We start from the raw sequence: 17198 nt of genomic DNA on the forward strand, positions 1-17198 counted from the left end.
GAGAGGTCTATTAGAGATCAGGACTTTATGTTGGAGACAGAGAGAGATAAATTGTTTTTTTGCAGAGTTCTACTCACAAAGTCCTCTATGGAACGCTCCCTTGAGATACTTTAATTGCAGTATTAAATGAACTGCAGTGTGTTTTATTTTTTCAAGACTGAGAAAACGTACAGCCCTGTCATACGTAGACACTTTGGGAATATCACACCCTTTATTGTACATAGTTTCTGCCACTGTGTCAGACTCTGCCAGCATACCATTTACAGAGCAAATTAATTATATATTGTTTAAGGTGGGCTGTTTAATACATTGTATTAAACAGTCTTCATTGCCAGTACTGAGGATCTGCAGACTCCTAAGGGTTTTTTTTATTAAAAAAAAACAAAAAACAGTATTTGGTAGGCGATGGAGAGGTAATGTGGAGCTAAAACCAGTGTCCCGTCCTGTCCCGTTGTGGCCACTGCTTCCTTCTCTCTCTCTTTCCAATCTTTGTCCATTTGTCTTTGTCCAATCTTTGGTGCAAGTGCATGAGAATTCATCTAGTCCTGGCATCCACAGAGGAAACCCGTATGTGCCAGGTATCCTGGGCATTGTGCTGCACATGTGCAGCTCCGCAAATTTTGATAGCTGGGACGTTGATCAGGCAGGTGTAAATACTGGGAAATAGAAACTTTTTTTTTTTTTAAGTGGAAATTTAATTTCACTTTAAACCAACTGACAGTTTCCCAAATCTTTTGTAAAATCCTATTGGTGGATTCTCCTAGGTCTTCACGCCTGCTTTGGCCATCATAAGGGTTTGCTCTTCTTCCTTTTAGAGTCTTTATTTTTTAGAAACTCTTAGGGGCAGGGTCCTCTCCTCTTCCTGTGTCACTGTCTGTCGTTTGCAACCCCTATTTAATGTACAGCGCTGCATAATATGTTGGGGCTATACAATTACTGTTTAATAATAACCGGAGAAGCTAAAATGTGTGAAAAAGTTTGCAGGGGCACTTCCAAACTTCCAGAAGGTCTTATTAAACCAACAAAGGGTGCACATTTTAAATTGGTCCTTGAATCAGATATATATTTTTTTTCATGTTAAAAGAATGCAAATAATGTGTTCATGAAATACTTATTACCTCTCATAAAGATCTCAGGATTGTCTCTGATCTTTATCTAATGTCTTCACCAGAAAAATTGAGCCATTGTGCTTGCCCACTATCCAGGGTCGTCATCTACTTTTGGGATCTTAATGCTGGCCTAGAGTTGAAACATTATTGTAAAACCTGCTCACTGAGCAGTTTGTGGACATATTTACGAATTATGGATATAGATGAGACCAGGCTGCAGCCTTTACCTTGTGACTTGCTACAAGGTTACAGTTTTGTTGACTGAGATTCTGTTGAAGTCATTGACGGTGCATTTGACCTGCAGTGTACGTCCTTTAAGCAGGTCTTTCACTTTCTTTGATCTTTGATTTGTATAAGGATGTTAAACTCATTTGATGCAAAAAAAACTTTATAATGTTGCACTTATTTAGGGATAAGACCAGATTAGGTAAATGCGTTCTTCCTTCCTGCAGCACATTGATGACATTTCAGCTTGGCCAAAGTCATTGCACTGGAGTTGGTGATATAGATTTGAATAGAGGACATTTGTAAAATTTAGTACAATCATCACAAATCTTCCTTCATAGAAAGCATGTAACCAATAATAATTATAGTCCAGCAGACCCGCTTGTTTCATTATTTGCTTCCAGAGCACGCTGTGGGCAGCAGGTTGCTTATTATCGTGTGTGCGACTTATTATACTGTAAACTTCATGCTGCTCCATCTTATTCTTTCAAGCTACATGGACCAAAGTAGAGCCAACGGTTCCTTTTACTTTGTAAGATGCTTTTCATAAGTGAATCATCCTCTATAATTTAATTAAATTTACCAGTAGGTAGGGTGGAACTTAACTTCTCTTACCTCGTGCCTGTCTGTATGGAAAATGTAAATCATGAAGTCTTCTTCCTCTTGCAGTCTTTCCACTTGGCATACTTGCGGTCTGTTTTAATGGTAGCAATCACATGAATGACCTGTATGACACCTTACTTTACCCAAAGTGCTCCCCTCTATGTAGCCCAGTGTACACCCCAGTCCCATTTAGCCGGGCGCACCACCCAGCAATTTTCAGTAACCACCTGGCTGATTTTGGGTGGTTACTGAAAAGATGGGTTACCATACAGTGGATACAGAGAGCTGTCACCCACTTACAGTTTCTACCTACCTAGCTTATAAACCTTTCTGGTACCTTTCTGATACAGGTCATGTTGTAACACCCACCATTTCTTTTTACACATTTTAATAACAGCTGCAGCTTAGTAACCTTCTGCTTCATGATATAACATTATTGGCTGCGGCTCCATATTATAATATTACGCAGTAATTATATAGCCCTGACATATTACACAGCTCTGTACAATGTCCATAGTCATGTCACTAACTGTCCCTCAAAGGGGCTCACAATTAAATCCTACCATAGTCATATGTCTTTAATACAGTCTAAGGTCAAGTTTAGAGGAAGCCAATAAACCTAACTGCATGTTTTTGGATTGTGGGAGGAAACCGGAGAACTCGGAGGGAACCCACACAAGCACGGGGAGAACCTGCAAACTCCAAAAAGATTCTGACCGTCCTGACCGAGATTCGAACCTGGGACCCAGTACTGCAAAAACCAGAGTGCTGACCACTGAGCCACCGTGATGTTATCTTATGCAACAGAAGGTTTCTGAGCTGCAACCATTAGTTTGTAGCTGCTTTGCTGGCCCCTGAGTGGCACCGATGTTACTAGATTGTGATCTTCCCATACAACTTCTTTTCAGCGTGCAGAGAAAAGTTCATATGACAGCAATTTAAATCAATCTAAAAATGTTACTTGATTTTGGTGTAGCAGCCGAGGGCTTTAGTGTTGGCCATCTTGGATCATTCATTCTGGTGCTGGGCCTTAATTATCATAGAAGGTGCTTGGAAACCTCTAAAAAAGCCCCCCTTATGACATGTGAATTCACATTTTTGGTTGATTTACCATTTTAGTTGAATCAATCATAAATACGTACTGTAATGGACACCATATTCAATATATTTAATATGCAGACACAGGGGCTCTCTGTTGCCCATCAATAGATCAGGATATATCAAAAGTGATCAATGTTTCTGATCAATGATAATGCGACTGGTGTATGTAGCCATCTTAACAGATCAGAAGCATGACGAATTGTTAGGTTATAACTGATGATATATAAGATTTGGGCAGAGGACTTTTTCCAAACTGAAATGAATGATGGAAAAAAATCAAATCCATTGTAAAACAATTCCATATTTCATTGTTTGAATCTCTAAATATAACCAGATTGTGAATTAGGCAAGGCCGCTAATGTGATCTGATTTACACCAGACAACAAGAATAACCTGTTGTTCCCACCCTGCCTTGAAATCATGGTGTGTTAATGGGAGCAATGCTGTGCCAGCTGTGACATGTTAAGGAGCAGGAAAGGCCATCCCCGCGTTCTAGTCTATTTCAAATTTTACATGTTTATCACTCGGGAGTGAAACAAAAGAAAAAGCAAAGCACAAAATGAATATCAACCAATTATATTTTTCCTACAAGTGGTTTGGTTGGCATGGGTTGATACCCTCCACTATCTGCTTTCTGCACTAAATAAACCCAATAATGTGGCTTGTAGTGGTCTTTTGATTTTAAGTATTCTGTCACAGATAAGAATGGCATCTTCCATCATTGACCATAAGATTGACTGTTATGCTAACTTGTCAACATTATCCTGCAATATGCATACAAAATTTTCAAATGTTTCTAATCGGCATGGTGGCTCTGGCCTTTGCAGCGCTGCGTTCCAGTTTCGAATCTCGGCCAGGACACTATCTGCATGGAGTTTTCGGGTTCTCCCTGTGCTTGGGTGGGTTTCCTTCAGGTACTCCGGTTACCTCCCACATTCCAAAAACATGCAAGAAGTTTAATAGGCTTTCCTACAAAATTGACCTTAGACTGTGTTAAAATAAATATGGTAGGCACATTAGATTGTAAGACCCTTTGAGAGACAGCTAGTGACATGACTATGGACTTTGTACAGCACTGCCTAATATGTTGGCGCTATATAAATACTCTGTAATAATAATCTCTATACTGGTCCCTGAATGGTGGTTCTGAGTGTTATATTCAGTACGATGGCATAATAGCCACAGATACGTTTTGAGACAGAGACCCAACAATAGCAAGCCCTAGTATTTCTCAAACAAAAGTTTGATACTAAAGGGAGTCTGCATTGTATAATGCCTTGCAGAAGGGTGGACATGAGCTCACTCGTGCATGGGCTGACCCATAGAACTGACTCAGAATTACCGTCCGTCGAGTCATCCAGTAACTATCCACACCCAGCTTTTAAGTTGTTTAAAAGACCACTGTATACTTGTATGTGTTTTTCATAATGGTTCCTTAAGTCAAGTCCTACAAATTACTGCAATGCCTTGTATTTCTGGACAGCTTATGAATGTAGTAAAAGAATGGCTTATTTAATAAACTGTTGCAAAGTGTATTAACCATATTATTTAAAGACTCTTTGTACATTTGTCTTACCGGCCCCTGTATTGGCTATGACCCATTGGAGGGGTTTGTCCATGGTGCAGTGTTCTCCCCAGCCCCTTTTAGCCCGGCGCACCACCCAGCACTTTTCAGTAACCACCTGGCTGTTTTTGGGCGGTTACTGAAAAGTTGGGTCACAATACATCCACCTACAGCTTAAAAACAAATTTTGGGGAGAACACTGGTGGTGTAACCTTAGCTGCTAGTTAAGATTACTGGAAGAAGGCCAGCCTGAGATGGATTTGGAATGGCGCTGAAGGTATCACATTAAGGTCTTTTCTTCTTCTTCTGCTGCTTTTATTGATTAGGCACATTAGTGGACCACATAATGATGAATTGGTGTAATGGGTTCTGTGTTCTTTGTTCGGTTTCATCTCTTATTCCGATTGGCTAACTATTGGATTTCTACTAGCATTCTGTACTAGAGACAACCAATACAAAAACAGCATGTAGGAAGAAATCTCTGTATTTTCTAAATTCCCAAAAGGTTTTTAACCCACGGCAAAACAAAAACGTTTGTTGGATTTTCACTTTAACTAAAGGCATTCAAAGGAAAACTATCGCAGTAGAACAGAAGCTACGGGGAAAGAAGTGTCAGCCCAAGATTAAGGTTACCTCTTGTGACTGCTGTTTGTCTCGCTAGTATCAAGAGATTAAAAATCCTTTTATCAACAGTTTTGCCTTCTTCCCCAATCGGCAGCATCCTGGTGCAAGGAAGACATAATTTCCTCTGAGGTATCCAGCTTCTCAGCCACAATCCGCTCAGCAGCTTTTGTACGTTTTTACACATGCAGCACTTTTGCTCCACTTTATTAGTATTTCTAATGTAAAGCGGGCACCAAGAAAGCAATTTTCTCGATCATAAAATCTTTGAAGGTCAAATGCAAATAGAATATATATTCCCCAGAGTTAACTGTTGCGGGATTGGTTTACATATTGATGTCCAATCGGCTCCTGTTTTAAGGTTACGTTTTTTTTATTATCAAAGCTAAAGTCAATATGTAGTCAAAATATATTTTCCAGCCACAGTTCCAGTTGCAAAATTCACTTTTCATAACTCTTTTTTTAAACCCAATGTTCTGTGATTCATCCCCGATCATCTTCTGGGTTGATTCATTCCCATTGTCATTCAGTCTACTTCTGTGGGCCCACTTCTCCAAGGACCTAACCGCTGGTGGCACAGCATTACACTTTGCTTGAACCCGCAGGAGAATGCTGCAAAGATCGCCACATTTAGATTTCCTTTAATCAGAGGCTGGCTATATATACTATGCACTTTTTCTTGTTTGTATTTTCTTATTGTTATCATTAAACAGTATTTGTATAGCATTAACATATTACACAGTGCTGTACATTTAATTAGGGGCTGAAAATGACATAATGACACAGACAATGCACAGGAGGAGGAGAGGATCCTGCCTGAAGAGCTGACAATCTAAGAGGTGGGGGATTTTCAATATCATGGTGAGTAAATATGTTCTGTTTTAAAATGGAACTAAATAAAAACTGCAAACAGGCAGCCCTTTATTGCAGAAGGGACAACTTACCTGCCTGTTTGCAATCTTTAGTTGAATCCTAACATAGGTGCTGAGAATGAATGAAGGTGAGTATATTTCTGCTTCTTCTAATCGATTCTTGCAGTTGACAACTATTCGGTGTAACATATATTTGTTTGATAAGGGATCTGCCTTATGATCAATTCCACCTTTATATTTGTGATCACATTGTATAATGTGGTAATCGATGAATATTTGATTATTGATTCTAAATATATATAATTTTTTAATTCAACACTTTCTAATTAATCAAAGATTTAAAAAGTAATATAAAAAATATTGAAAATATTCTATATAGCTTAAGCATTTCCAAGCAGCAGTAGTCCCATATCTGTGTATTTTTCATCCCCTTAGGCCAGTGAGTAATATTTTAGATTCTTATACACAAGTTTTTTTTTTTTGTTATTTTTATCTTGATACAATGATTATCATGCAAGATTTACGTTATTTAATTTAGTGCAGGTTATTCCAGAGGTCACATTCTCCGGATGAACAACCTACAGGATGATGATATCCTGAGTGTTGCAACAATTATTTCTTGAAAGAATTTTGTGGTCAGACCCGGCATGGTGTTCCTGTGATGAGTACTTGTATACACCCCTGAAAGTCATGTGCAGAATGTTATGCTAAGTATCTCGTTCTTCTTATTTCCTTTCGTAAGATCAGTCACATGATCTCCTTTATTTCTAATTTCTCTGTGACGGCCGGATTGGAGCTCACACTGCTGTCGCTGTCAAGTGATGTGACAGTCGTTTTTCAGGTTTGGTTCCTTCCCTATTAGCAAGGACAAAGGTCTCTGTGAACAGCTTGTGAGAGGCCAGTTACAGTTTGGGTCATTGTGGGATTCTTGGAAACCATAACATTGTAATGTGATACAAAGCACGTTTTGGGATTGGTTAGTGCAAGCCAACGTGCCAGCAGGCTTCCTCCCTTGAGATTACTTGAGATGTAAGTACTGTTTGTTTGGGTTCTAGATATGATGATATTCTTCAGGGCTTTACAAAGTATATAGATCAGTGTATGGCTTCATAGGAGCTTACAATCTAATGTTTGTATCAAAGTACCTTAGAAGGCAATTTTTGCAAACCTTTTAGCCAAACTAGCCCTGTTGTTAAGGGTCACTTTAAATACTGAAGCATTAGAAAAGTGCAGTGAATTGCCTGTATTTATCTAGAAGGTCCCACTAATCTCTGATTTTAGAAGTTGTGACCTAAAGACCCTGGAGCTAGCACAGTTGCTGGTCTCAGCAGTCTTCAGTTGAAATGAATGAAGTTGCTGCAGACATTGGCATTCCCAGAGCACAGCTGCTTCAGGTCACATGACCTAATGCCAAGTTTTGGTAATTTAACCCAGGGCTGGAGTGCTGTGGGGCTAACCTTATATTTGGCGTCTTTAATTTGCACCAACTGTATCTATTTGTCCTATTGGATTTGTGTTTTTTTTTTTTTTTGCTCTGACCTAAGTTATGAATTTAGTCCCCCTATCAACTTGACAAAATGTTTTTAGTCTGTCATAGGCATATGACCCATGCCGAAGAAACAAATAAAAGAATATTCAATGGTAGCTTTGTAGTAACCTGGGGCTCTATTTATAAAAATGGGAATCTGACATTCCCTTAATCATTCCCCAGTGGGAATCATCCAGGTATGTGCGTTTCAATGGCAGTAACTGATTCCCAAATTGGTGTTCCTGTTTTAAGGTGAGATACCACCATGCACATTGAAAAGATGTATATATACTTTGTGGGGAGTTATTCATTCCAAATGGATCCCAGATAAATAAAGTATAAACCATGTGAATACATTGTGACTGTCACATTGGCTCACAATAGTAGTTTAAGGCTTAAAATGGGCCCTAACTTAAGAGTAACTTATACCACATTTTCTAGTCACTGTCCGGTAATATACGTTTCTCTCCATATATCTGTCGATGCTTTTGGACATCAGTGGACACACTGACACATTTTATGTTGCAGTGACAAAAAAGTGGCTGTCATTTTTTTCATAGTGGACAGTCACTCATCCCTATGTCTGTTCCTCTAGGCACCTTCCTCGTGACCTCTATTGTCAGAATCAATTTAGGTTAATTAGAGAAGAAATCAAATATTAGCAGTGTAATAGGTTATTGGATTCTGGCTCCCCAAGAGCCTAATATGGATTAAAGGTACACGAAATTCAGCATTGTTCTGTACCTAATCGTGTTTATTCTGCAGAATGCCAAGGTTCTATACCACAATATATACGATGTTGGATCTTTTGCTATTTGCATAAAACACTCTGCAGGTTTCTGAGCTCTTGGGTCATTTTGAACAATGTGATCATATAAGTGGCACTATTAGTTTTCTGCTGTGATGCCAGCCTAAAAAAATGATAGTTCTATTAAAGATTTTAATGGAATACTGTGGTATCCATTGTAATGGATATAGAGCAATGCATTCCTTGTATGATTGATATCTCAACAGTTTTTAATGGAAGATATAAACCGGACCACCGACTGCTTTATTAAAGAAGTAAACCCAAAACAAAAAGAATTCACATTTACTTTTAATACCACAGAGCAGTCTATCCGTCGGGAGGTTTCTTCCATTGGGTCCCGGGTCGTCCCGGTATCCGTCTTCGGGCCCTGCACAGAGGGAGCGTCAGGCGCCGCCATCTTCTCCTTTTTTCTTCCTACGCCACCTGATCTCACACTGCGCAGGCTCGAGATCGCGGGAACTTTAAAAAAAAAAAAAAAAAAAAAACACCAACAAACAACATTTTTACTTCAAATAAAAGGGTTATCTAGCCTTTTATGTAACGTAAATATTCTGAGTTTAGGTATGCTTTAGGTGGTCTGTCTGAAATATCACTAAAAGGAGTACAGAAAAAGATATGGAACAGCCAGAATGTAAAAGCTTGAAAGGCTAAACCCCATTTCCCTAATTTTCTTATCAGCTTACCTTTTTATTCCTTCCCTATAATATAACATTGGACTCATTACAAAATTTAAGATATTCCCCTTGCTGCATCTGACAAATATTTTCTTGTAATGAATAGGTGCAGCTTTGCTTCTAGGTTGAATGATGCCCGTTGGCACTTATCCTCTTCACACAGACAGTCATAGACTATACCAGAGATCAGCAAACTTTTTTGGCCACTAGGCCATTTCAGGGGTAGGCATAAGCACACTACGCTGGACCCTTTCTTGAGTGCCGCCCTAATGCCTCCGACCCCTGAGGGGAAATCTCAATGCATACGCAGGAGAGGGAATGTTCCCTTATTACCCTGGCGGCGGAAGTGTTAACGCCAGCCCCGATAAATAGGGAAGGGAGCCACCACACGGAAGCTCAAGAGCCGCATGCGGCTCCAGCGGCTCTGGCTCTGTTAGTTTGTTCCGGCTCTGCTGCGGGTTGCCGACTCTCATTAGGCCGGGTCGGCCACGGCGCCTAGGCCGGAACAAACCACCGGCTAAGCCGTATCTGGCTGACCCCTGCACTATACTTTCCGGGAATGGAAAGTGTTTCTAGTAGCAGTGACTAGCATGGCAACCATTAAGATGTTATCACTTGCTAATGTAATAACCTAATATTGCGTTCCTAAACTGTGACATGTAGGAACAGAGAATGGGTCATCAGCAAGCGACATATACTATATCATCAGTGGAAACTGTGGAACTCTAGAGTTACCACAGAGGTTCCTAGATGTTTCTTGAGCAATTTGTGCTTCTCAGGTCAGTTTCCACTGACATCAATGTTTTTGGCTATATGTTAGGTGGCATTCTTTTCACTGGCCAGCAATGTAAGATGCAATGTAAGTCCAATGTACTGGGCATATCATAAAAATTAGCAAGGGTTTCCAGAGACCTAAAAGGTATTTCAAGGGCTCCAAGCCCTATAGTTGCAGCAAATTTGCATGTGTGACATTTGTGTATCATGGCCACCCACACGTCCACGCCGAATGTGAATCTGCAGGGACTTTCACAACAGCAACTTTTCATTGCAGCAAAGGATGCAGGGTGTGGTAGGTGTGCAAGTGAACCGAGTGGGAATTATTTAGTTACACAAAACAAAGGCTTAGTATATTTGTGTAAATTATGCTAATGGAAATGGTTCATCTACTACAAAAGCTCTGCAAATGAAATGCATAACTAGGTGTTACCTACTTATATTCCTGCAATACTTTGTTTGAGTAATGTCACTGTTGTGTATCCATATGTAGATATTGTGCTGTTTGTTGGCCACGTGTATATCTTGCCTTCATCCTAATCCCTGTAGATTGAGTTCTTTCAATATTTATGAAGTAGATGTTGGCACAGATTACGTTTCTTTTCATTAGGCGGAGGAGGATGTGAACGGAAAGGTAACCCTTTAAACCGATGCAATAAACTGCCCAGGCCTGGTCCTGGCTACAGATTGGACCGTCATCTTCTATTAGCAAACAAATGTTTTCTAGAACAAATCTGCCAAACTGGGGACTTCAGACAGAGAAAATCAAATGTCAGCTGATTAAAATTCTGGCTGTCTTGTGTTGGTTAATATGAAGGGAGTGCAGTGATCCTGTTTTTCCAGCAAATTAATTTTGTTGTGAAGGGTCCTCCCTTTATTTCTTGTTGGCTGCGTTGAAAATTTTTTTGGGCAGTGCACTGTTCTGTACATATTTTTATTACGTACCCCAATGTACATAATTCCTAGCTTTGTAAATGGGAAGGATACTTTTATGCCAAAGCAAAACACAAGGCTGCACTTGTTATACTTCTCATTTTTCAGACCGACAACAATTTAAAGCGGAACTAAATTTTTATTGTTGTGGGTATTTTTTTGCTTGAATTGGGAAATATTCAAAGCATACTTGATTATGGCTCACGGCTATTTCTATGCTCCCTGGAGGGATGACAAGTCTAGGAACCTCTCACTGATTTTCCAGCAACCACCACAATCCTTTGGCTATTGATGATGTATGTCTTGTTCGTATGCTGGAGTTACTTTGTTCCCGACATCAAGGTCTAATCGTTGAGGTTCAAGAATATATCCATGTAACCTGTATGGTGCACATGGCATGCATTGTAATCCAAAAAGCCACCGGGAGAAGGGAAATACTTTATTGGTAAAAGACTTTAGAAAACCAATTCCTTCTGGTGACTTTTTGTTTTTGGTGTTTAGTTCCACTTGAAGACAAGTTTATCTTGTAAAAGAAGTAGTTTTCCTGCATTTAGAAATGCTTCTAATAATGACCATCAGTAAAGGGAGACTACAAAATTGTTAAAGGCACAACAATGGTAGAGCATTAGCCGCCCTGTTACTTGCAAAACATTTGTGCCAACTAGCCCTAAATCTTTCATGAGGACATGGAGGACAATAGCCTGTAACTACCCTGACCAAGCTGGAAAAAATAAAGGTAGCTCAAAGCAACTAGCAAAAGTTATTTAGCACATTACCCACAAAATCTCTAACTGAACACAGCCACCATTCTAATTTTTCTTGTGACTACATACAAGCAAAATACATGAAAGCACACAAATGCATACAAAACTCACTTTATATAGAACTAAAAAGCATTTTCACATGCGCATATGAGAATAAATCTTAAATGTTTCGACTGGCATGTACACAGACATGGTGAAACTTCTGTAAGGACACATCTACTTTTGGAATCATAAACTTCTATAGTTCCTTTTTTATGCAATTTGTTTATTGTATAGCTATGTGCAGTCCTACAGGGCTTGATCTAAATTGGCCATTATTCCTGATTATGAATGCACAGTCTGATCTCAGGAATGTGTTCAGACACGGCCTTATATATTGCCCATATTGCCTTATATATATATATCACATTCAAAGTGGGCAAATATATGCCTGGCCTAATTTCTTTTCGACAATTGTGAGCCCTGCTAATCACATAGTGGGTTTGCAACAGAGATAGCGTGGGAATCAACACTTTTTACTGTGTGCTAATGGCAGGAACAGGCTGAGGGTAATATTCTTGGCTTATTGTCCAGATATTGAGAAAGCTGAACAGTGCCGGAAGGTACTTGGCTCCATCTGTGCTGATTAACAAAACCAGCATGCCTCCCAGGAGAGTGACCTTTACTAAGAACCAATAATTGGAAAAGGGGAGGGAGGATCACTGTATTCATTTCAAGAACAGTTCCATTTTAAGGACTGGTAAAGAATATGTATCCAATAAGATATATAATTCTTTGTTGTGTTGTCCCAATATGGGTATACTCAACACCTTTGTAGCCATCTTGCCTTGCTTGTAGGCAGATTCTGCAAAGAATGTTTTGCCCTTTTATTTAGGTGCTATTCTGACATGGACTTTCAAGACCAGGAGAAGATACCCACAAAAATAAAAAATAAAACCATATGGCGGATACGCAAGAGCATATTTTGTTTGATTGTCCCTACAATACTTCAGCCAAAATAGGTCATCTAGTTCAGCGGTCGCCAACTGCTGGTCAGGAGAAGGACCCCACTGGGGGGTGCACCGGCCAGTGTCATTTTATTGGCATTTAGTAAGGTGGGGAATAAACACGGAGGTACATTGATTGCATTTTCTCAAAAGTTATTGTTCCATTTTGGATTCACTAGGGAAGTTGTAGAATCTGTATTTTTTCCTGTCTCTATGCCTGTACCCTTTTTAATGAATGTGTTGATTATTGCCTTTAAAAGTTGAGTCCACAAAATTCAATCTTCTAAAAGGGAAATTTATGACGGCCGCAGCTGTCTAAGTAGGGAATCACACTTTATAGAAATTTTCCATTTTGTCTCTATAACAAGAAGTGAAACAAAATCTCCCAAACAGGTCGCAAACAACAAAAAAATAAACTAAAAATTAAATTTTTCCGTATTTCAAAACGATATGCTTTCATGTGTTGAGTAAAACAACTTGTGTGAACCAGATGTCTAGGTAGAGGGTGTTTCAGAAAACGTTGTTTTGTGGCTTTCTGTAAAATGTTAATGATTGCAATAGAGAATTTGGAAAAATGCAAACTTAGTAAGTTTCTGGTCTTGGACAGATGGTCGTCATTACTTCTTGTTTGTTTTCAACATGACTGAAATCACCAACTTCCGAAAAAGGCGTCTGTCTATAGCAAATTGCACAATAAAAAAAAAAAAAAAAAAAAAAAAAAAAAAAAAAGTTAAAAATGTCTTTTTTTTTTTTTTCTTTTTATGTGTGATCTTGATGAGTTTGGGGTGGGATATTGTTTTCTTTCAATTATATTATTAGGTATATTAGTGTTCAACAACAATAATACCAGTAACAAATCAAGAACAACCTGATACAAGAGACAACTGGTGTAACACTGGGGTACAAAGAATATTAGATTGATACTCTGTAATGTGTGATAGGAAACCTCCATACAATGTCAGGGAATATCTTGATGCTTGTTCATGTTGGATTGTGGAGAAACTCTGGGTTCTGAGTCCACTTAACCCATATATAACAAGCTTTCTGGGGATTCTGTGCAAGTCCCTAATTTGGTATGTACTTGCATACTTAGAGGAGAACATAAAAGAATGTGAAGAAAGGGGAAGGTATAAAGGGAAGCTCTCCATGGCAGAGAGCGGGGTGACTGATGAGCTATTTGCAGTCGAGGAACAATATATATATATATATATATATATATATATATATATATATATATATATATAATAACTGTGGGATAATTGTTTGAAATTTAAAAAACTCTTTATACAGTTTTTGATTATACAGTATATGTACAGATTTAGCCATATTAGCACATCAAATATGAACGCCTTATTTCCTTTTTTTTATAAAGCCCTTATCCAGGCTAATATTCTTCATTGGTTCACTGGTCCACTTGTAAATTTCTTTTTGAGGAGTGGACATACTAAATTTCTTTTTGGGGAGTGGACATACTAAACTTTGGACAAACATAAACAATTCGACCCCTGAAACATGCAGGCTGTAATGTGAAGAAGCAAGCTTTGTTCTTGACTATAAAGAGATGCTCCAAAAAATTAATTGAGGTGTGATTGCCTACTTTTGTCCACTTATTGTGCTGGTGCCTTTTTTTTCTACCTCCCCTTTCAAGACAAGATTCTAGGTTTGTGTTTCTAATCCATATATATAATAATACTGTTGTACTTTTTCTTCCAGAATGTATGACAACATGTCCACGATGGTGTTTCTGAAGGAAGATAAGTTGGAGAAACTCACCCAAGATGAAATTATTTCTAAGACCAAGCAGGTGATCCAGGGCCTAGAGGCCTTGAAGAATGAGCACAACTCCATCCTTCAGAGCCTGCTGGAGACTTTAAAGTGTCTCAAGAAAGATGACGAAAGTAATTTGGTGGAAGAGAAGTCCAATATGATCCGAAAATCATTGGAGATGCTGGAACTCGGTCTAAGTGAAGCACAGGTACTGCTAACATACAAAAATTAGAATTGTAGCATTAGTTTTGCTAATGGCAGTGAAAATGCAGTTCTCATACAAACTTAAAATAATCCCTTGATGTTCACAAATATGGCCACTTATGATTGTACTTAAAGGTAAATGGATATGGATTGTGCATGCATCTATTTTCTTTTGCCATTGTCAGATCAGGGATGGAGCTTGGTTTCATACTTTTGGAATTTAGTCCTGGCAGGGTTTCATGTACCTGTTACTGTAGTAAACATTTCATTTTGTTACATTTGATACTACTCTGCTGTTAAAGCTTGGTGTCTGGGCTCTCTGTATACTAGGACCAAAATATGATGTACTCCCTTACATGGAGGCCTAAAGTGGAACTCAACCCTCATATCCTTTGCAGTGTTAAAACAATTTATGATTTCTAGATGACCTAGGTTGTTCAGGAAGGATTTATTTGGTTTCCTCAGAAATCCTTACATGCTGCAGCTCCTGTCCAATCTGTTTTCAATAAAGCTATCTTTTTATCAATTTAGATCCGTAGTTGATATGGTGCTGCACAGATGACCAGTTACATCACCAGCCGTTTGAAGGCTTAGGTGTTTGGTTGGGGCTACTATAAGCACACTGGCAAGGGTGACTGGGTACTACCTGGGGTGTGCCCAGAATGTAGCATACAATGTGCATTGCCTGGACATGTCTTAAAGAGATGAATTATTAAAATTCCTGTGGCAGAATAAATATAAAATGTGTATTTTTCTTTGGAATCTATCAGGTAGAGAGCTGAAATATTTAGGGATTCCTCGCACATACAAAAAAAGCCCTCTAGAAGAGAGGTCACCAACCTTTTCGATCGTACGGACCACTAAATGCACGGAATCCGGACTGCACATGCACTGGGGGGAGCTGTGTGTCACTCAATGGGTAGAAACTTCTCCCATAGTGACGCCTTGTTGCCACAACCATGTTGTCCATATGGGAGACATGGTTTGTGGCTGGCTGGTTCTCCCTCCAGCGGGGTGTTTCTCCTTTTTTTCTGGACAGGCCAGAGCCGCGGAATACCGGTTGGCGACCACTTCTCTAGAGCACCTCATTATGTAAAACTCAAAATGAACAGGTAGCATTTAACCTGATCCTATAGCATCTAATACTGGCCCCTTCTGTTTTTTTTTTTTTTTACTCTTTTCTACAGACTGCAGTGATTTTGTGTAGACTTTCCTAGCGATTTTCAGAAATGTTTATCTCCCTGAGTTATTTTGACACAATAGCTGAGAAAACAGTGTGAAAAGGTGATAATAATATCCCCTGGGTGGTTGGCAGAAATGCTAACTTTAGGCAATCTCCTAAGTGTGGTTTTCTAGTTTTCCTACACCACCCTTTTAGTAGGTGGCTGCATTGGATTTGCCTTTCCTCTGATTATATTGGTTTGTTCATCCTGCTATAATTTGTTTCTCTTTGCACTTTTTGTCCTCTTTGCTGCAAACAAACCTGCTGATGTCCATATTCTTCCTAATAATTTGTTATAGAAAGTTATGTCTCTTTGGACACCCCACCTTTTACACATACAGGCTTCAATGCAATTTTTATTTTTGTTTGTGCAAAGCTTTTACCTTTTTTTTTTTTTTTTGAAAATAATTTTTGAGATATTTCATGGTTTACATATAACAATAAAATGGCATGTTACACAATGCACGAAAAACCAATATGAAAACAATGTCCTGAGAATACACAAGACAAATACACAAACACATTAAGATAATGCAATGATGAAATAGTAAAATAAAGAGAAACTCCAGTAGCTTTTAACTATCTTTAAGCATTTTAAAGCACTCACAACTCCAATATGGGCATTTTAAACAGAGATCTCAATGGGGTCTTTCAATGTTTCCTTAGGCAAGTTGCTACCAGGCTTTACCAAGCTAAAGTCTATGGTAAAGCTGTTTAAAGCCACAGTTATTACTCCTATTAAGATATTTTGTTTACCTTCTAATAACTGAATGTAAAGGGCGCCTGGAATGCTTCAACAAAGCAGTCTGAAGCTGGCTAAAAGCTTTTTTTTTTTTTTTTTTTTTCTTTTTTTAAATTCTTTGTTAAAGCTTTAGACTGCTAAAGGCCGAATGTAGCAATTTGTACACAAAGCTTTATATACCCCATTTTTGTCTCAGGCCACAGACATCTTTTTCCTTCTTAGATATCATCTTCAGCTGTCTTGATTGGCAAGGGCAGGATGATGTAACGTAGGTGAGCAAAAGTTCCCAGGAAGAGCCGGGGATGCCAGCGTTTTTTACAGTTACCCAGAGCGATTAGGCAGGTAATTTTATTTTACCTATTGCAGAAGGGACATTGGCCATCCCTTTCTGCAATAATCCTCTGCCTGATCAAAAATCTGTAAAAGTGAAACTTTGGTTCCACGTTAAAGCCTTTAAATTGATGTACTCAGATCCTATTTGCAGTGCTAGCTGTCACTAGGCAAGCTGGGAGGATTTTTCCCCCCCAAATGCAGAGATCGTTTATTGTACTGAGCTCTGTACATAAGAGAATGATCAGCTTTAGTTCTTTTGCAATGCCCACAAACCCCAGGTGCAGCATTTTGCACTTCAACTGGCCACTTTCTGATATAAATCATTCTAGTGGGGTGAAAATTCGATCATTTGTGGCCTAAACGCTAAC

The 17198-nt window shown here is 38.9% G+C and overlaps 1 protein-coding gene across 11 annotated transcripts in view; it reads left to right on the top strand.

Moving 5' to 3' along the window:
• Window positions 1–17198, top strand: part of KLC1 (kinesin light chain 1) — a 64364-nt gene that overhangs the window by 11494 nt on the left and 35672 nt on the right. For all 11 annotated transcript variants that reach the window (XM_072427426.1, XM_072427432.1, XM_072427430.1 and 8 more), the window contains exon 2: window positions 14276–14537. In XM_072427426.1, the coding sequence (XP_072283527.1) occupies window positions 14277–14537 (261 nt within the window). In that variant the 5' untranslated portion in view covers window position 14276. The remainder of the gene's footprint in view (window positions 1–14275; window positions 14538–17198) is intronic.

Source organism: Pyxicephalus adspersus, chromosome 12 (genome assembly GCF_032062135.1).
Source record: "Pyxicephalus adspersus chromosome 12, UCB_Pads_2.0, whole genome shotgun sequence".
NCBI classification, from domain to species: domain Eukaryota; kingdom Metazoa; phylum Chordata; class Amphibia; order Anura; family Pyxicephalidae; genus Pyxicephalus; species Pyxicephalus adspersus.